This window comes from Gastrolobium bilobum, unplaced genomic scaffold (genome assembly GCF_033153095.1).
Source record: "Gastrolobium bilobum isolate Gb01-03AN ecotype WA unplaced genomic scaffold, APGP_CSIRO_Gbil_v1 utg4377, whole genome shotgun sequence".
Taxonomy (NCBI): Eukaryota; Viridiplantae; Streptophyta; class Magnoliopsida; order Fabales; family Fabaceae; genus Gastrolobium; species Gastrolobium bilobum.
In genome coordinates, this window is record NW_026895684.1 from 1699963 (window position 1) to 1721047 (window position 21085).

Sequence of the window (21085 nt, forward strand, 5' to 3'; positions counted from 1 at the left end):
GCACGAGCAACTTCAAGAAGGTGACGATTTTTCCTTTCAGCAACCCCATTTTGTTGAGGTATGTCTACACAAGTAAGTTCATGAATCATACCTTGATTTTGTATAAATTGGGAAAAAGAGTGATTGACATATTCAGTACCATTATCTGTCCTTAGTCTTTTGATTTTTTTACAAAATTGAGTCTCAATCATTTTATAAAATTGAAAGAACAGTTGTGGTACCTCAGACTTTTCACGCATTAAGTAAACCCAAGTTACACAAGTGCAATCATCAATAAAAGAAACAAACCATTTATTTCCAGAAGAATGAGGGACCTTAGAAGGACCCCAAACATCAGAATGAATAAGATCAAAAGGTTCAACACTCTTAGTAACACTAGAAGGAAAATACACACGATGATGCTTAGCAAATTCACAAACATCACAATGAAAAGACTCAACAGACTTAGACAAAAACAATGACGGAAATACAGATTTGAGTAAACTAAATGGAGGATGACCCAAACGCTTATGATGCAGCCAAATTAAAGAATCAGCAGTTGATTGACCATGAGACATGAATGTGTGATCTGTTACTTTATTTGCGGGAGATTGTGACACCAGATAGTACAGCCCACCTTGCTCTTTAGCACTATCAATCGTCTTCCCCGTGGCGAGATCCTGAGAAACACAATGGGTAGGGAAGAAGGTTACAGTACAATTCAAATCTTTTGTAATTTTGTGAATAGAAAGAAGATTCGTGGAGAGTTTAGGAACATGAAGAACATCCTTGAGATGTAAGGACTGTTGTAAGTTTATGTCACCAGAACCCGCAACTGATGTATGTGAGCCATCAGCTATGGATATTGTATGAGTTCCAATGGTAGGATGATAAGAAATAAAGGAGTCAGCACAACAAGCCATATGATCAGTAGCACCAGAATCAACAACCCAAGAATGTTTAAAATCATTACATGAAGAAATAAAAGAATGAGTTTTGGAGCTCATACCAGTCATAGCCAAAGCACTAATATCAGATGGCTTACTCAGATAATCAAGAATGGTTCGGAGTCGTTCCAACTCATTTGGACGAAATGCAGATTGGGTCTCATTAGGTGCAGGGGTTATTTATTTCAGAGAAAGTAAAATGCGCTTGACCACGCATCCTTGCCATCTTTTCTAAGACAGTTTGCTTTCCATAAAGGCGAAAGCATAAATCCTTGATATGACCTGTTCTTTTAGAATAAGAACACCATCGATCATCTCTCTTAGGTCTAGAAGAGGTACCATCATAAAATTTTGAAAAAGAACTCCTTTGAGAAGAGGCCATACTGCACAGAAAATGGTTAAAAGAAAAGCTCCAAGAAGCCAAAAAATCACAAATAAATACCAAACGATGTCCGATCAAAGAGAGGAGCACAGATCCAGAAAGAGGACGAAGAGACGGTCAAGATCGCGGTGGTCCGATCCGAAAAAATGGTCTCACGCGCCGCCACGCGCCAGTGAGATTGGCTGCGCGTGGGCTTCACTCGCGGTTGAAGGGGCGGGGCGTGTGGGCGCGTGCGGTGGCCGTCTGGTCTGAAATTTCTGGAGCAACGTCGTCCGGTGAGCGCGGTTCTTTCTGAGTCTGTTCGGAGTTGAAAAACCACCGGGAAAGGGTCCAATCGTGATGAACAGATGCTGTCTTGTGATGAAGAATAATGGGGACGATGAACAGTAACAGAGACGATGAACAGTAACAGAGATCTTCTCGGTCCAAGAGGTCCCCGGAAAAAATCCGGTGGCGGCTGATGGCAGCGAGAGACAAAAAGAATAAAAGGTTCTTGTTCTAAAGACAATAGGCGCGGAAGCAGAGCCCTCAGGATCGAGAGCTCTTATACCAACTTGAAAGAAAAGGGTATTTGAAATATTATTGAAATTTGTACAAAGGGTTCTCTATTTATAGAGAATACTTGACCTAATTTTGACCTAATGGGCTTGGCCCAATACAACAAATAAATGACTAAATAATAACTAAATAATTATTATTTACAACAGAAATCGACAATTTTTTTTTGGCAAAAGTTTTATAAACTTATAGTCATGTTGTAACTTTTTTAATTGATTCAAATCAAATAACTTTAAAATATGCAAAAGATGCTTTTCAATTATAAATTTGGGGAGAGTTATATTTATAAAATTTTTGTTTATAAACTCCACTATGTACTCCCGAAAGTACATTAGGTTACACTATGTACTTCTGGGAGTACATAGTGTAATTTGTAAAAATTTGTAAATTTTTTTTATAAATAAATCATTCCCTTATAAATTTAATTATAAGAGGTTTGTAAAAATAAATTGTGTAAATATGAACCCTCGATCATTTTATAAGTGTTTAATTGTTTATTCACCGTGTGACACACTCAACTCTCGTCAATTTTTATTTTACAACATGCAGGAAAGTAAAAATTGTTTAAACAGGTGAACTGGCTATTTGACCCTTTTGCCCCTTATTAATTAATTAATAACCATTTTGCCCCTGATTCGAAACTATCTATCAATCTGCCCCTCTTTAATCGACTACTTTGCATGTTTAATCGACTAAATGGTTGTTGGAAGATTTAATCGACTAAATCTCCCTACTTAATCGATTAAAATCATACTGGCTACTCTCTTTTTTGTCAAATATGGAGATTTAGTCGACTAAATAGGGAGATTTAGTCGACTAAATCTCCTAACAGCCATTTTTTGTTTGTTTTGGTTATTTAGTCGATTAAAAATGCAAAGTAATCGATTAAAGAGGGACAGATTGATAAATAGTTTCGAATCAGGGGCAAAATAATTATTAATTAATTAATAAGAGGCAAAAGGGTGAAAAAGCCCAGGTGAACTGGTTGGAAACCATAAAAATCTATCCTATTCTAGTACCCATGTTGGGTATTCAATTCGTTTTTATGTTTTTGTTGTGTTTATTTAAAGAGTATATGGATAATAAATAGTTAAACTTAAAGTCCGGCATAGGAAATTAGATGGAAATGGTGCAAAGTCCCAACAATGATACCCAAAAGGTCATACCAAATAGTGTCTCGACACGTATTTTTTGAAGGAATGACTGTTTTCAAATACTGTGTATTCTTGTTATACTTGTTAATAATTTCTACGCAGGTGTTATGACAAAGGTCGCAGTTCTTTTTCTTGATAGTTCTAAAAGAAAACAATGATCTTCAAATAATTATTAATGCCAAAGTTAACTATAATAAGATAAAAAAAATTCACCGCATGAATCAACTGGTTGGAGTTATGAGGTATAAACATTCATATAGGTATTAAATGTAATATATAAAGAAAATTAATTAATATTGGTGTAAGGCTTAATCAATCTTACATTAGTAAAGAGCTTTTTACTACGTATTGCTATTCTAACGAAATCTAAATTATTTTCATGAATTTTCCATATTACTCTCATTTCATTTTATTATTTTTAGGATATATTCTAAGCATGATACTTTAGTTGTCCATTAAAAACTGACCATCTTTTAACGTTAAATTTTACATAAAGAGCGATAAAATGCATGATTAACATAATTACTACATGCCAAATATCTTCTGCATTTCGTTCACGGTGGATCGTAACTTTTTTTTTTTTATGAACGGTGGATCGTAGCCTTGCCATTAGGTGTCTGCGGATGAAAATGTTGGCTGTAGAGAGATTTTTCTATGGACTTTCTGAAGACTATTGACTAGAGCGTCCACATTTAAGAACTTGCAAAGATATCTTACATCCAATGAGAAATCTTCAATAATTTTTTTTCTCTAAACTTTTGTGTAATAAAAATAGGAAAAAATATTTATCATTTTAAATAACAGAACTTTGTGTCATTTTAGACAAAATGATATCGTTTTGATGCATAATTGATTATTTTTTATCTTTCTCTTCATAATTCTATGGGAGAAAAATATATAAAAATCATGAAATATACACCAAATGACATTGTTTCGTCTAAAATGATAAAAAGTTATGTCATAAATAACAAACACTTTTCCTAAAAGAATAATATTATATTTAAAATAATAAGGTGTCATATATTTTTATTTGTTTAATTTACACAATTTGTATGTATAAAACAACTATAAAAATAAAATAAGTCCATAACAAAAGGGATTGCAAGCTATCAAGTCTGATCCCCAACAGTGTCATCCTTCTTATAAAACCCATAAAAGGATCACAGTCTACCAGTGTCCTTGTTGCACATCACTGCAAGCCATTGTGTTATTCAGCATATTCATCTCAAATAAAAGCATTTACTTTCAGTATCGCCAAAATTTGCAAGCAGCTTCGAGAAAACCATATGTTCAGCTAATATTTTGAAGATAGATCACAACCGTAATCTCAGTAACATCCCACATACTTGATGATGTATATAGATTGACAAATTATCATATTCTTTTTGTGGATAAAATAACTTATTAAGAGAGAGGAAAATTACAAGACTGGATGATCTCTCTAGTCCCTTTGCATATCTGATACAGAGCAGGGGAGACGGAGACATATGCATTGCACATTGTATCTTACAGGGGCACAAGATCCCCCGCTTATGTTTTTTAAAATGCTATATGTAAATTTCTTGTCTCACATATCAAAGATATTTGCCTCCCCTACCAGCCGAAACGTGAGGTTGATCGAGTACTTTAGACATATTTTTTTTAAATAAATTTTTAATCAAATGAGAAATGACTAGTTAAATGATTTTTTGATTACTTACATAGCGAGAGGGAAATGATTGACAGTATTGATAATGCAAAAAAATCATTTGCCATTTTCAAAATATGAAATTGCATAAGAAACCATTGCAAATTTTCCCTGCCCCTTGTTATTAAATTGAACAATTGGCTTGAATTTTCCTATTTCCAGCTTTTTATATTTGGAAGTTAGAGCTACTTTGGCAAAAAGTGCTGAAGCTTAAAAGTTAAACAGGATTACCTTCCCCTGGCTCCCAATATAATCTGTATCTTCACTTGTCAAAACAGTTGCCTTAAATCAACTTAAAGCCTCTTACAAGAAAATTTCTTCAGGGTCACCCTTCATATGTAATGTAATCCTCCTTAAAGCAACATGAATATCACTAATATTTGGATGTGATGGATCCCCTCCAACGAAACAATGGAATTTGTTTCCAATCTGCATCCAACTATAGGCTTTTTGTTTCTTTACTCCTTGCTCTTTCATCAGAACCCTGACTCTGTTGACATCTTTCCACTTGCCAGCAGCAGCGTATATATTAGACAACATGACAAAAGCACCAGAATTATAAGGATCCAAATTCAAAATTCTTTTAGCTGCCAGTTCCCCCAATTTCACATTTAAATGAACACTACAGGCAGCAAGAAGAGCACCCCAGATGCTGGAATCCGCGTCAAATGGCATCTCCTGGATTATTTCGCAAGCTCTCTGCAACTGACCTGATCGACTTGTTACGTCAACTAAGCAAGCATAGTGTTCAGACCTAGGTGGAATACCATAATTATGGACCATCAAATTAAACAGGTTCATGCTTTCATCCACCCTCCCAGCACGACAACAAGCAGATAGCAAACTCAGAAAAGTTATACCATCAGGTTGAACACTGAATTTTACCATCTGGTCAAAGTAGGAGCGTGCTTTGTCATAGAGACCATGCTGTGCAAATGCAGCAATGATAGTGTTCCATGAAACAACGTCCGGATGGGAAATTTGTCCAAAAGCTAACTCAGAATCGACAATTCCACCACATTTGCTGTACATAGTAACCAAGGCATTACTCAGAGACAAATCTGAATCAAAGCCATGCTTGATTACAAGAGCATACGCCTGTCTTCCTTCTTCAAATGATGCAAGACTTGCACAGGCAGTAAAAAGTGAAACAAAAGTCAAATCATCTGGTTGCATACCCGTCCGGACCATTTGTGAAAATAAATTCAGTGCCTCTTCCCCTCTCCCATTTTGGGCATAACCTACAAACGGTGAATCAATTGTGAAAAAATGGAATAATAATAATAATAATAAAAAATGCAAGACAAAGTAGAAGAAAATTAACCTACTATTCCTGGGACTGCAACAAGTTCATCTTTAAATTTTTTTTCCCTCCCCCTTAGTAAGGGGAAAATGTTTGTTATTTTGTAGGCTTTTTGACCCTTATAACCTTTTATTAATAATTAATTACTAAATTGACCTTCATTATAAACTATTTCGAAAATTTAACTCCCTCAAAAAACATAACACCAATCTGCCCCTGTTTGACCGTTGACCACCAAGCCTACCCGGGTACACCCCTCCCTACCCGGGTATATCTTGAAATTTTTGACCTACCGGGTAGGGAGGGGTGTACCCGGGTATTGTTCTTGGTACTGAGAAATTGCTTGAATTATTTACCCGGGTAGAAAGGGGTGTACCCGGATAAATCTCCACATCTTCCAACTCACAGCCTCAACACGAGGCCCTTCTAGTGTTCCATCAGCGATGAGATTACAAGAACACAAATGGGTCTCTCCCTCTTTTGAGATTAAGGAGACAAGTTCCTCGTCTTCCCATAACAAGTCATTGTCCAGCAAAACCAAAGGCACAGATGGGTCATTGTTATTGGTCTCAACCTCAACACAGTTTGCATCAAAATCGTCCTCAAAGGTATCTTTCTCTTCACATAGAAGGGCATCGAGGAATGAGGGAGAGTATTGTACATCTAGGGGTTCTTCAGTGAGAGCCATCTTCTTGAAAGTTGAGGATGTGGAGATTTACCCGGGTACACCCCTTTCTACCCGGGTAAATTCCCAGTACCAAGAACAATACCCGGGTACACCCCTCCTTACTTGGGTAGGTCAAAAATTTCAAAATATACCCGGGTAGGTTTGGTGGTCAACGGTCAAACAGGGGCAGATTGGTGTTATGTTTTTTGAGGGGGTTAAATTTTCGAAATAGTTTATAATGAAGGTCAATTTGATAATTAATTATTATTAAAGGGTTATAAGGGTCAAAAAGTCTATTTTGTAAGATACAACTTTGTGTCATTTTAAATGAAACGATTGCGTTTCGGTATATATTTGTCCTTGAAAGTAAAAACCTAACAAATATATACACAAAAACAGTTATTTCACTTAAAACTACACAAAGTTGTGTTCTTTAACATGACAAACATTTTTTTTCCTTTTTTTAATAAAAGGGATGAGTGTATATAAGACTTAGATTCTTAATAAGTTTATGGTTTTTTTGTTCTGCAGTCAATATAGATAAATTATTTATATTGAGCCCAAAATGACATCGTTTTAGGAGTGAATGTAGATAACTTGTCTACATTCATTATAAAAACATTAAAGCCTAAGTTTATATTGGATAATTTTAGGGTTATAAGTTTTTGCGGAGAAACTTGTAACTTTCTTGCAGATACAACAAAACGTGGGATCCACCTGATTAAAAAAAAAAAAACAACATGAGTTTTTATGTTAGTGCACGAGAGGATATTTTTCTCTTGAAACAGGAGAAAAACATATCCCATAATTTTATTTCAAAATCCACCAGATTTGGATCCTTTCATGTAAAAAAATGATCATGTGATAATGTTATTTGATCACAACCACCACTCATTTAAGAATCATACACTTTTCTCTCTCTTATGTCATCATCAATGAGTGGTTGTAATCAAATAACATGACCACATGAACACTTTTCCACGTAAGAAGATCCAAATCCAAATCCACCATTGGATTTAAAGTTCCTATCAAATAAATCATATTTATGAATTATTACATTAATTGAAAATTATCTAGTACTCATTAGTATACGTAAAGTTTAACAATGAACATAATATATATTTTTGAAATATACGAAAATAAAAACCATCTAATTATATTTTTATTGTTGTTCAATTTTTACAAAATTTGACACAAATAATTAAGATAATAGACAACTAGAATTCGAAGCTTGTTTCGTTTAAAATCATATTCTGTATATAAAGTTATTAAATAGTATAAGAACGCTTGTGTAAACCATCCGTCCTATTGAATAATCACTAGTGGTTAAATCCATATTTGCCTAAAGCTTGAAACTTGGAATGAGAAAGAGAATGAGAATGCTCTTGCGTTAAACTTTAAACTTTCACGTACCCGTTATCATTATATTCCAAGAAACGCGATCTCTGCGTGGAAGCTCTTCAAACAAAGTCCTAGCCTCTTCCATCTTCCCTTGTTTACAAAAACCCGTGATCATAGCAGTCGTGGCAACAATATTCTTCTGGGGCATTCTTTCAAACAGTTCCCATGCTTCCTCGCACAACCCGTTATCCACGAGGCCACTAATCATCACCGTCCACGAAACCGCGTTCCTGCGAGGCATCGCATCAAACAGCACCCTCGCGCGCCGAATGCCACCACCACCTTCCTTCCTCGCGTACCCATCGATCATCGCGGTGTAAGAAATCACGTTCGGATGAGGCATCTCTTCGAAGAGCTTCTGCGCTTCCTTCACGCGCCCGAATTTCACTAAACCCGAGATCATTGCGTTGTAGGAAGCAGCGTTCTTCTCCGGCATTGCGGCGAAATAGTTGAACGCGTCGTCGACTATGTCGTTTTGAACGCACGCGGCTATCATGGAGTTCCAGGAAACGACGTTCTTGAGTGGCATGGAATAGAAAAGCGCTTTGGAATGTTGGAGAAACCCGTTCTGCCAGTAGCCGGTGAGCATGGAGTTCCAGGTGACGACGTCTTTTGTGGGCATTTTGTCGAACAGTTGGCGAGCAGCGTCCACATTACCGGATCGTGAGAGAGCGGCGATGTTGAGGTTTGCGCGATACACATCGCGAGTAGAGAAAAAGATCGCGAACAGAAGGAGGGAATGGCGCTGGCGCGTAATGGAGGATGAGCTTGGGTTTAGTGAAACTATGTTGGTGAGCATGGAGTGTGAGCAACAACGAGAAGTGACTAAAACCCAAATATACGTACATTTTAACCCACATCAATGGAAATAATTGTTTTTTAATCAAAGGATCTAGATTCAAGAATTACTAGTTCAAATAACTTCTCGATTCACATATATGGCCATTTCCTTTTAGTTTTCGAGATGGGATATTTTTTTTTATCACTTTTTATGAAAACATTTATGAATGTTAGAAATAATATTTTTAATAATTTGGATTCTATATAAACTTTATTATATGCTATAAAGTTAAACTAACGGCACAAATTCCTTTTTTTTTCTCTTTATTTTGTCAAGTGTTATGTTTCTATTTGATTAAGGAATTATTAAGAAAAATTGAGAATTCTTATTTTGATGGGTAGAGAGAGAAAAAGTGGAAAATAGAACGTATTATTGTTAAAATGATATTCTACACTCACAAAAAATTATAAAATTGCCACCAGAGATTTTTATTTTTTAGTGAAATATGATTTTCTTAGTAGTTATTCTCCCTCTTTTTGCATTAAATGAACCCAACTACTAGGAGGTACAAAATAAGAAGAATGATTCATTTTCAAAAAAAATTTACAAATTAAATTAAGTATGGTCGATCATACACTTTTAGGAGTGTATTGGATTAGAATTTTAAAAGACTTTTTTGAGATACAAAATCCAACATATTTTAAAAGACATTTTAGAATTGGACAGACTTTATAGACTTTTTCAAAAGACATTTTGTACAATCAAGATTTCATAGGATTTGATTTTACAGGATTTTAATAGAATTCATAAAATTTGAAAGGACAATATGGATTTATAAGATTTTAAAAAATTATATGAATTTTTAACAAATATTCAAAATTACAAGGGTCAATAAAAACAAATAACAAAGAAATGCAATGATATTAATAAAAAAAGTAAACTTAACAACGAGTTGAAAATTATCTCAAAAATTACTAAGCAACAATTTTTCACATATCAATAAAATCTAATATAATTTTCTCAATGAGTTTGATTTGCGAAAATAATGACCATATATCAACGGTTAACTTCCAAGTAAAATATTAATTAATGAGTTTGATTTGTGAAAAAAATAACCATTGATTGATAGAAATCAACGATTAAAATATGGTTGTAAACAAAAATAGATTGTAAGTATAATATTTCCCATAAAAAAATAACAAAGAAATGCAATGAAATTAATGAAAAAAAAGTAAAACCTAATATAATTTTCTCAATCAGTAAAACATAATATAATTTTTAACAAACATTCAAAATTACTAAACAACAGCTTTTCACATACCTAATGGGTTGAAATTTATCTTCTTCATTTGGTATCAAAGTTATGCATATATGATTATAAGACCCAATTTTTTTAATTATAAAAATAATTCTAAATTTGCATATAGAACCTAAAGTTCATGATAAAACTTCGTTTGAAATTTTTTGCAATTGATCTTGAAAACCTTGGGGTTTTTATTTTACGTGATGAGAGTTTTCTAACCATATATCATATGCATATTTTCATTGAATATTCTAAGAAAATTTTGAATCTGAAATTTTGGGTTTAATTACATGAAAGTTTAGAAAATTTCTCAAATTTTTTTTAGTCGATACATAGAAACCTTAAATTGCTTTGGGGCTTTTGAGAAAAAACAAGTTTTTAGTTATCTATTGACACAAAAATTGCTTGAAATCGTTTCCTATAGTGAAGGAATTTCGTTCATGAATGTATTGTTACGAAATATAGGGTTCATATTATGAAAGTTTCAATCTTTCTTTAAATTGATATTGCTTCATTTATGTAAAACAAAAATTGGTTTGAGAGTTTTAGTTCTCCTGTTATTTTTTCACTGTTTTATGTTATTTTTAATACAAAAATCACACGTTTTTGTGCCAAGAAAAACCGTGACTCATAGCTTAAAAAATCACTTTTTAAACTTCCAAAATAGCTCAAAAATATGTTATTTTTAAGATAGATCATATTAAAATCTAGTTGGTTTGTTGTTTCGCGGTTGTTTTGTGATAAAAATCGCTCAAAAATATGTTTTTTTTTTAGTTTTGACGAAACTCTCGTGACGGAACCCAATTTCGAGCAGTCAACCTGCCAAAGGAAGAAGAAAACACTGCAACAGAAGAATCTCAAGAAATCCTAGGAGTTGGGGTGAGATTGTAAGATAAACATTCTATTTATATTTTTCACTAAAAAGTCTCACGAAATCCACACCAAAAGAAAATTCATTAAAATCGTCGAATTTTTGAATACCACGAGATTGTGATTCCATTGTTTAAAATCTTGATTGAAAACTAACGGATTTTAAAATAATCTTTTAAAATCCTAATCGAATACCATATGATTTTTTTTCAATCAATTAAAATCCTAATCGAATACCAACAGATTTTTTTGTCCAAAAACAATCCATTAAAATCCTTTGGAATCTCAATCCAATACACCCCCCTTAATTGAAGTATAACCGATCATACTTTTAATATAATTTGTAAAAATTTATAAATATAACTTTCCTCCCAAAACAAACCAACAACATGAGATTAATTTCGAGTCTCGCCCATTAGAGATGCTTTAGACTAGATTTGGCTTGATCAGCATATTTTGGGTTAGGCTGGGTTCAATTTAATCCAAAAAACGGTTAGGGTGTATCTTCCTTTGAGTTGGGTTCACGCTCAGATTATTCCCTAGGCCACCCAACCTACCTATTACATTTAAATTTTATATATAATAAAAATATTTGCTAATATTTTAAGTTAAAAAATATTGCCATTTTCTTAAGATTTTTTGTTCATATTTGTTAGTTGTAATAGGCATGTGAATATAGATTTACAAAGCCTTTTAATTTCTTCATATATGGTATATGCTTTTAAGATTATTTTTTTTCATTTTAATATAAATCCTTTCAGTTATTATATTAAAAGTATCTGTTTTTATTGTTTTATTTATTTCATTATTTTATTTGTCTAATTGTGATTTTTCATTATTTTTTTTTCCTAAATATTTTGGTATGGACTTGAAACCTGGTCTAATTTAGACCCTTGCCATGCTTGGGTCTATAATAGGCCTACGTCCTAATTTATGGTTCAATGTTCAAACTTTAATAAGGTTATGTTTTTTTTCCCATTAATTTATTAATTATTTTACTAATTCGGTTCGAGTTGAACAAAATTATAAGGGAGGAAAAATTATTCTTATCAAGTTCTTAACACAATTATAAACCTAGAATCCAAACTCAAAACCCTTAATTAAGTTAGAATAATATCATATCAATTGATTCATGTGTTTGATGATCTTTGTGCCTATTTTAAATGTAATATATTCAACCCATTTTGTATTTTTGGGTGTAGTAATTGTTTTTTTAGTATAATGTGATAACCATGAGATGGTTTTTCATTTTCAAACGAAAATTTAGCAAATAAGTGAGATTTTTCTTATTTTTTAATTATTGATAATTTGGAGTAATTATTATATCAAAGTTCTTGGATTTTATTTTTCTAAAATAATTTGGAGTAAATCACATAGAACCTAAACTTCAATCATTGATATACATGGTAAAGAACAGTATAACATGGTAATGTAGTTAAAAAAAAAAAAAGTTTGTCATTTTAAAGTCAAGATGGCCTCCTTTATTTTTTTCCGCATTGACATTTTGATCCTTCACCCAAGCGAAGCTCACCCAACCCTTGATTTGGAACCTTAGCCACCATTCCCGGGTCAAATTTCTCGCTGTTTCTGAAACCTTCGGCGTCATCTTTGAGTCTCCAATCACCACGGGTATACACCTCAGTTTTGATCGTAATCTCTCTCGCACCATTTTTCAAGTAGCTAAATTTGTTCCATATTTTTCAAGCCCGAAATGCTCTCTGAGATCTTACTTGACAAGTAGCTCAGAGAGAAATCCAAGTTCTTGAGTGAAACAAGGTTCCCAATGAAGTGTGGTATCTCCCCTGCCAGGTTTACAATGGCAAGGAACACAATTTTCATATTAGAAAGGTTTCCTAGTTAGGAAGGTAAAGGTCCTGGCTTGAACGGGTTATAAACTAGTTCCAATCGAGTTAACTCACTAAGGTTGCCTAGAAAGGGAGGGATCACTCCACTTAGAAGGTTTCCGGATAAATGAAGCACCTTTAGTTGGGAAACTAGCCAAAACTTACCGGAATATCTCCGGTGAAGTTGTTGTTTGAGAGGTCAAGTTGGCTTAGTTCAACAAACTCTTGGTGTTAATTCCGACAAGCCTCCCACGGAGAAATTGTTGAAGTTAAAGAGAGGACGATGGGATAAAAAAAAGCAGTGACTGGAGGAGATACCGTTTGTCGAGAAAATTCCACGCAAGCGAGAATGTGATCCCGGATGGAATGGCAATCAAGTTCAATACATTTAGGAACACAAGATTGGCAACAATGTGCAAACCATCCTAGTTATCATAAAAATGAACGAAGCCATAAGACTTCAGAAGTAGTGGCAGCCATGGAACAATATCCATCCTGCCTCGGCGGAAGAGCGTGCTTTTTGTCTTCCATGAAATAGGAGAGTAGCTAAGAGTAATAACATAGTCCACCTTGGAACATTTAGAGCAGTTTGAGCTTCCGGTGTGACAATTTTGTATTTTGGTAAATCGAAATTGTGCGGACGTAAATTTAGAAAAGAATGATATTTGTTGTTTACTTTTTCTAAAGAAAAAAAAAATGAGTAACTGCAAACCGCGGAAATGTCCGAGTTTGAGATATTACCTAAAGCCTACCAAAAAGAAAACCAAATGACGAATACAATATCATGATAAGCGTAACATATTTCATCCGATGTTTCTATATCTAGATATGGAATGGAGAAAAGCTATACATATGGTGGAGGGTTAGATCCGCTGTTATTCCTATGTTCCAGATGGTCCATTTTTAGTCCTTTTCCCCTTCATTTCCCCTACTTCTTCTTGTCCCTTTCTTTTTTACTTTTATTTATTTATATATACATATATTGTTATTTTATTTTATATTTTTATTTTATTTGTTTATTTTTATTTATTTATTTATTTATTTTATTTTTATTTTTTATTTTTTTTTAACTTTTTTTCAACCGTTTTGTATCTTTCATGTGAGTTCATCTACCACCGACCCCAATTAATTTGGGATAAATGTGTTGTTGATGTTGATGTTTCTATATCTAGATATGGTAAAACTCCGAAACTGAATATACAGGGTAAGTAGTTTATTTTCTTTCTAGTTTTGACGGAATTCCTTCTTCCCAGTATACAACCTCCTCAATCAATTTATTTCGATACTGTCCATTCTGCTCAAAAAGGGTAAAAAATAATAATTACTTTCAGTTTTTTTCTTTTTCAAAGCTATGAAGTATAAACAAATACAACTAACTTCAAAACTAACAACTATCTTTCCAGGCCCAAGCACATGAAAAGTCATCATCAGGCACCCACCATGACCTAACCTTAACAGTAAAGAGCAAACCACCAAATACAGCATATGGAAGAATGAAGCCTGAAGTCGAATTAAGCAACAGAACAAGCATAGGCAACCATCTTCAACAATTTGGTACTCCACCCCAACGGCCCAAGCCCCACTACCACTCATACTCTTGTCATGGCGCCCAAAAGGTCAACCCATACTTCTGTCTCATATCCCTTTGATCCGAGAATCCTTAGCTTCCAAAGCCTGCATTTTAACCTAACACTATACATGTCACATTTTAAGTCTCAATGTTATGTATCAGTAAAGTGAAAGCAGTCAGCAACGTCAAAGTGCATGGCCAGTTGCACAACAGCAGAACGCACAGCTTCGGACTTTGGTGCAACAGAAGTGGGTAGATGGGGTAAGCATAGCGGCAGATACCGTTCACTTTCCTCAGGTGGGCAGAAAAAAGATATCACTGATCGGCAGAATATGAATCTGTAGATAAATTATGGAACACATCATACAGAAGTTCATTCAGTAACTTCATTTTAATAGCGCCTGAAGAAGTCTAGATGGCAGTCAAATGCTATTCTGTCATTCTCCCAAACCAATCTCCAACCAAGATAAAAAATGAATGCATCGGCTAATTCAAAAAAAAAAAAATAGAGAGCAAATACCTTAGAATAAGTCGCCTTAAAAATGGATCAGTTATAACTTGTGCCCATACTAAATCCATGACGGTTGATGAGCAAAGAATTATTTCCCACTCAGTGAAAGCATTAGCGATTATGTTCTCAGCTTCATTGTAGAGATCCTACGGTTAACACAACAATTAGACCAATATTTAAAGTTGATTTGAGAAAATTTACAGATTATTCACTTACTGTATCAGCTTCGTTGGGGAAGAGACCAATCATTTGGCAAAATGCTGACAATGGAGCAGTCAAGAAAAAGGTAAATTGGCTTCCGTTATGTAAATTTATATCAGATGGGTTCTTGAAAATCGGCCTTAAAGGTGAAAGAAATAGAGCAGGCGTCTCTCCCCTTTCAGCACCATGCAAAACCTGCAATCATTTATTAAACATCAAGACTCAAAGACAGCAACTTCTAATTAATGAACCTATCAATTCCAATATATATTAAAGACGGGACCCAACAAGCAAATATTCAATAATGACTGGCTTCCCCAGGAAAACTAGCACAAAAACATCCCAAACCCAGAAAGAAGCTGTAGTTATCATTATTTTCGTAACTACACAAGGAATTCGACAACACCATTTCATAATTTAAGGTTCTTTCTCTACACCCCTTAACTCTGTCCTTGGAGAAAGTTCTACATTGAGGCTCAAATTGCTAAAGAAAATCAATGAGGCAGGGTTTCCCATTGTTAGTGTGTTTTAAATTCATTTTGAAATGTTACAATAATATCAGATTATAGAGTAACAAACTAATTACAAACTTCATCATGCCGTTAACAAGTAAAATTAGATTCAAGGAATATACAGAGCAGTTCTACCTAACAAAGTTTCCAGGAAACTCATATACAAGTTTTGACAAACCTGCCTTGAATGCATGGCTGTTATCGCTATCAATAATTAAGAAAAGATGTTTCCGAGTGAATGGAATAAGATCGCCAGGGTAGAGGTTGTTTGAACCTGATAATTCAAATACAGCATATGTAAGTGCAGCTACAGCAGAGGTGCTTGTTTCTTCTATAACAGACAATAAACACCCAAAAAAGGAAGGAAAAAAGATTACATTCTCATAACATTTCCTGAAACAATCTCAACAAAAGTTTGACAGAGAACAAACTCAGTGCAGATACCTACCACCATTTCCCTTGGGACCAAACCACAGGTAATTGTCATAACAGCTCAATTCTCTCTTGCCATTATTTTGAGATTCAGAAATTCCTGAATTTTGTTCTTGAGAAGTCTGAGAAAGGACTTTATGTCTTGAAAATTTGGATGACCCTCCAGAATTTTCCATCTGAGAGACATTATTAAGACCAGCCTTTCCTGTATGAGTGATTACTAAGGTAACTAACCTAGTATAACAGGACATGACCAATAGATTTATACTTAAAAAACAGAGAAAATGTAAACCTGAGGCTGAAAGATATACTAGCACAACACTGTCTGGAGGTAGCTCCTCACAAATTGTTGCCATAACCTGCGTAACACCATGAAGCTCAATACAAGAAATAACAAATGATATATTTAACATCCAGGGAAAGATTGTATATCAATAGGATGTAAACAGCCATATTTAACAAGTGAAAATTTTGGTAGTGATTCATAAATCAGACACTACAGCATGAAGGAAAAAACAAACACAAACATGTCATGATAGTTTGCACAAACAAACATGCAAAATATTAAAATATACACTAGAACCAATGAAACACACCAAATGCACATATGAATATCCACGTCATGTGAAAGGAGAAATCATAAAAATCCCACGAAATATTATTTGTTATTGTCAAGGCCTAGTTACCGGAACAGCCTTTAAATTTTAGCAAATAGACAAGCATGTAACACAAACTTTCCAGTAGGCTTGAGAACTTACTGCTATCAAATGTGTCACAGATGGACGATACAAGTTAGCCTTTCTAGGATTAGGAGGTGCAGTTGGATCAGTCATATCTGCAGCAAGATTCATGTCTATTATCCCAGAAGCTCCTGAATGATCAATCGAGTCGCCATTCTCAATAGGTTTAACTATATGCTTTTGGTAGAATAATCCACTAGGTTCCCATTCCAAACACTGTATCATTCTATAGGTATCCAATGTAAGCTCCGCAAATTTGACCTGAAAGTTAGAGTATATGAAGATTCAAAAGCTTCAGTCCCTTTCAGCTACTAAAGTAATTTATTAATCCAAATTTAAGAACCACCATGGCAGCATGGAACAGTATTTACCTCATTTCGATGATAGCTTGTTAACAGTGCATCTTGAAATTTTAAAACCCTCTTAGCATGAAAACGAGCCACATAAGGAAGAGAAGCCCGATGAGTATCAAATGTGGCACAATATCGCATAGGCCTGACACTAAAACCCTTATCTACTTTTGTGAAACGGACAATTTCTTGCACCACTTGTTTCCATTCTTTAAAGTTAGTTTCCTGAAAAGAAATAGTTCATGTTCATCAAGTCAAACAAGCAATACAGAGATATTTCCTTCTGTGGATGAATGGTGGAATACAAAGCATCAATGAATTATATTATGATACAGTTTATAGTATATTTTATCTGAATGTAAAACACTAAAGTTCAATATTAATAATGAAGGATAACAGTCAAAAAAAGAAATTACAAATGACAATCAGATTGAGAAGTGGAAGGTTAACTTTCAATACAAAACAATAACAATCAAGCATGCAACATGTAATAAAATAAATTTGTAAGTTAGAAATATCTGAAGCAGAACAATGCAGAGATGACCAAGGTCTAAGGCAAAAAATAAAAATTCAAACTCATTTTACAAATTTACTAAATCTAGTAAAATGGACCGTAGTTATCATGCATTTAATGAAGTATCATTATTTTTAGCATAACACTTTTATCCTCTTAGTTTGTGTGCTACTTATCGAATCAACACATGTAAATGCATTTAGGCACTTCAGATTCTTGTTTGTTTTGCCAACTTACAGCAATTTCTTGTTTTACTATTATCTGGTTGCCGAAAAGAACTTCATATACATATGTGTGTGTGTGTGTGTGTGTATAAATATATATTTGAAAAGAAAATCATCCCTGCACCAACAATGTTATTCTGGAAAACTGGCCCCCACAGTCAGCATAACAAAGTACAGTACTACTTGAAAGTCAGTTGATTCAAACATTAATTTGGTTCTACAATGGGACACATTTTCTTTAAAAAAATTACCATTTTCTTTTCTTTAAAACTGTAAAATTGAGTACTTTCCATAACCTTGATGTAACTCATTTGATCACCTTCACAGCTCATGTTTCATATCCCACTCAGGCATAACCATGCCATCCAATCTAACATTTATTACTTTAAGCAAACTTTTCACTCCGTTTATTTTAGAGCCCTAATCTTATCCGTTCTATCCCCACACTCGCTAGTCGGGTTTAATTGGGGAGTGGATTTTTACTTTTTTAATCTTATCCGTTCTATCCCTCCATCTATTTTCTCCTGTGGAATCAGATGTTGATGAAATATGGATTACACTTATTACAGAGATCTCCTGCACCAACAAACTCAAACAAAATTTACAAGACATGGATTCTAACCCCACCCTCCCTCCAAATAAAAAAAAAACTATGACATAGAACAAATAAGCTTGCATTCTATCGGATACAACACCAAGACTTATCCCACTAGGTGAGGTCGGTACACGGATCAATTCATCAAATGTCGCTGTTGTGCTCTATCATACAACCTAAAAGACTATATGCTATTCTAATTATTTTCAGATGAAACTTAAGGACTCTAAATCAAGTATGACACAGTGACCATAAACAAAATGATCTAAACAGAGAAGCTTCTTAATTATCTCTGAATTTATAGTATTTTTAGTTATGAACGCAAGAAAAGAACACCACGTATATCACAAGCTGTTTCCCTCCTAAGAACTTCGTTAGCAAAAACGACAATAAAAAATAAAAAATAAAAATCTATGAACATAAGTTCACTTTCTTTTCCCGGCGACACTTGAACATACAAAGCTAAACATCACTTCCAAACGAACCAAAAATTAAGCCAGAAACAAAAAACTCTCCAGAACGCAAAGCGTTTCAGCTCCAATTTCAGAAGAAAAACAATGTATTACCCGGAAGTTACTCTTGCAATCATCAACCAAAGCGACGAACCGGTCCATGAGATGCTTGACCATATCGGCCCGGTTCAGAATCACCGAAACCAACAAAAACCGCGCATAGAACCGCAACTCCTTGGACCGAACTCCCAGATCTTTCGTGGAAGCTTCGGATCCTTCGAAGTACCTTCTGCTGAGTATGGCCTCGTAGAAGACGTAGGCCTCGACCAGGAACCTGCACTCGCTGGTCCTCATGTACTGCCCGAAGTAGAGCTGGCCGATTCGGCTCGCGATCTCGCCGATTTCCCAGCGCTTGAGACCGCACTGCACCAGCTTCGCGCGGTTTTCCTGCTGGTACTTCCATAGGCGTGTGTAGGCCTTGAAAACCTTGTGGAAGAAGTGGTTCTGGCTCACGCGACCGTATGCAGGCACGTCCCGAACCCTAGCGAACTTGTGGTCCGCGCTCTCCACCAGGGCTCGGAACGTCTGCAACGCATGGTCGTTGTTCTCTGACATGCCTGCCGTAGAGGAGACAAGAGGAGAGGGCCCTTTTTCAGTTCTCCTTCCGGTGCCGGTTCTCGCCGCCGGTCATCAGAAAACGAGTAATCGGAAAATGAAAACGAAATGTTTGTCTGTATGGGGAACGCAAAAGAGAGGAACGGTGAAGAGGGCAGTTACACTTTTTCTTTGTCAAGGACTGTGAAAGTATATGATATTATATTAAACTATAAATTTACGCAGTTTTTTTTATTTAATGGCGGTGTGCCAGCGAGACTGGTCTGAATGTTTTCTTTTTTTAATATATAAAGAAAAATAAATAAAGAACGAAATTTGCTGTTTCTTTCGCTTTTGCTTTTTTTTTTCTGTTTTCTTTTTTGCTGTTTTGAGAGAGAAACGTGAGCCATGAATGGATGGGTTAAGATTTTGGATTATTTGAAGTGATTTTCTTTCCATCCGTTTATTTTGGCTTTTTTTACCCCTTTTTTGCGAAGGCAGCAATTAGTTGTTTTTGGTACATGAGAAAAGAAAGCGAAAGCAAACAAGAGGATAAAAAAGGGATTAATATTTCTAGTATTCTACACACATATGTGGGGTCATTTTTTATTTTTTTTATCTCTTCTGTTCATGTAACCTCACATAAATTTATGTATGAGATAAAAGTAACTCTTATAATATAAAATACATTAACTCTGATAAAAAAAAAAAAAAAAAACCAAAATCCAACGACGCTAATTCTGGGTTTCGATTGAAAGACTACTAATTGCATCTCCAATAAATAACTTGATTTTTTTTATATAAATTAACATATCAATTGGTTCTTAAATAAATGAATTGAAGTTATTATTTTATTTTGATTTTATTACTTTTACATATGATTAAATTCTATCCAAATTCTATTTTATTTTTCTAGCAGTCAAACTTTAAAATATATGTATTTCAAATAAGAAAAAACTTTTGATAAACAAGAGATAGAGACACTTTAAGTTTCTTAGCATTTTACCAAAAAAAAAAAAAGTTTCTTGTTAGCACAAAACGCGGAGCTAATTTCTTTTACCCATGTCAACCTAATCGCCACGCAATGCTACTTTGGCTTATATTTAATTGAGCCATCTTCCATTTAGTACACCATAAATGCAGTTTTTAAGTAGTGGACCTCGACTGATTCATCATGATTTCAATCATTTTGGAATTTAGTTGTATGTCATTTTCACGTATGTATTTACCGCTGAAAGAAACTTCACAATGGAGCATCAGAAACACTATAACGTTTTCGTTTATCTGGATTATGTACGTTTACAAGGGGGGGAAAAGTATGGTGTACGATTACGAATAACAACATATAGAATCATTATAGATAACGATTAAAAAAAAAAAAAATAGTGGTTCATCATTCTAAGTAAATATCGCATTTTGATGGAAACAGAGCAACTAAAGATAAAAAAAAAAATTATATTTTTATGGTTAATTAAAAGTTAAGGTTGTTGACTGGCATGCATTCACGAAGTTTG

The 21085-nt window shown here is 34.3% G+C and overlaps 2 protein-coding genes across 3 annotated transcripts; both read right to left on the reverse strand.

Annotated features, from left to right (window-relative positions):
- Window positions 1-4716: 4716 nt before the first annotated feature.
- Window positions 4717-8877, reverse strand: LOC133291078 (pentatricopeptide repeat-containing protein At4g02750-like). The gene is made up of 2 exons (XM_061489262.1): window positions 8091-8877; window positions 4717-5948 (listed from the first exon to the last, which is right to left on the reverse strand). The coding sequence occupies exons 1-2, from the start codon at window positions 8875-8877 to the stop codon at window positions 5011-5013; spliced, it is 1725 nt and encodes a 574-aa protein (XP_061345246.1). The 3' UTR covers window positions 4717-5010.
- Window positions 8878-14117: 5240 nt separating this feature from the next.
- LOC133290465 (uncharacterized) lies at window positions 14118-19756 on the reverse strand. Of its 2 annotated transcripts, XM_061488546.1 has the most exons (9): window positions 19092-19756; window positions 17214-17417; window positions 16861-17103; window positions 16395-16461; window positions 16119-16307; window positions 15853-15944; window positions 15174-15353; window positions 14967-15103; window positions 14118-14784 (listed from the first exon to the last, which is right to left on the reverse strand). In XM_061488546.1, the coding sequence occupies exons 1-9, from the start codon at window positions 19590-19592 to the stop codon at window positions 14598-14600; spliced, it is 1800 nt and encodes a 599-aa protein (XP_061344530.1). In that variant the 5' UTR covers window positions 19593-19756; the 3' UTR covers window positions 14118-14597. The 2 variants fall into 2 exon arrangements, with proteins under 2 accessions (XP_061344530.1, XP_061344538.1); XM_061488554.1 differs by lacking the exons at window positions 14118-14784; window positions 14967-15103 and having other exon boundaries at window positions 15202-15353; window positions 15849-15944.
- Window positions 19757-21085: the final 1329 nt, after the last annotated feature.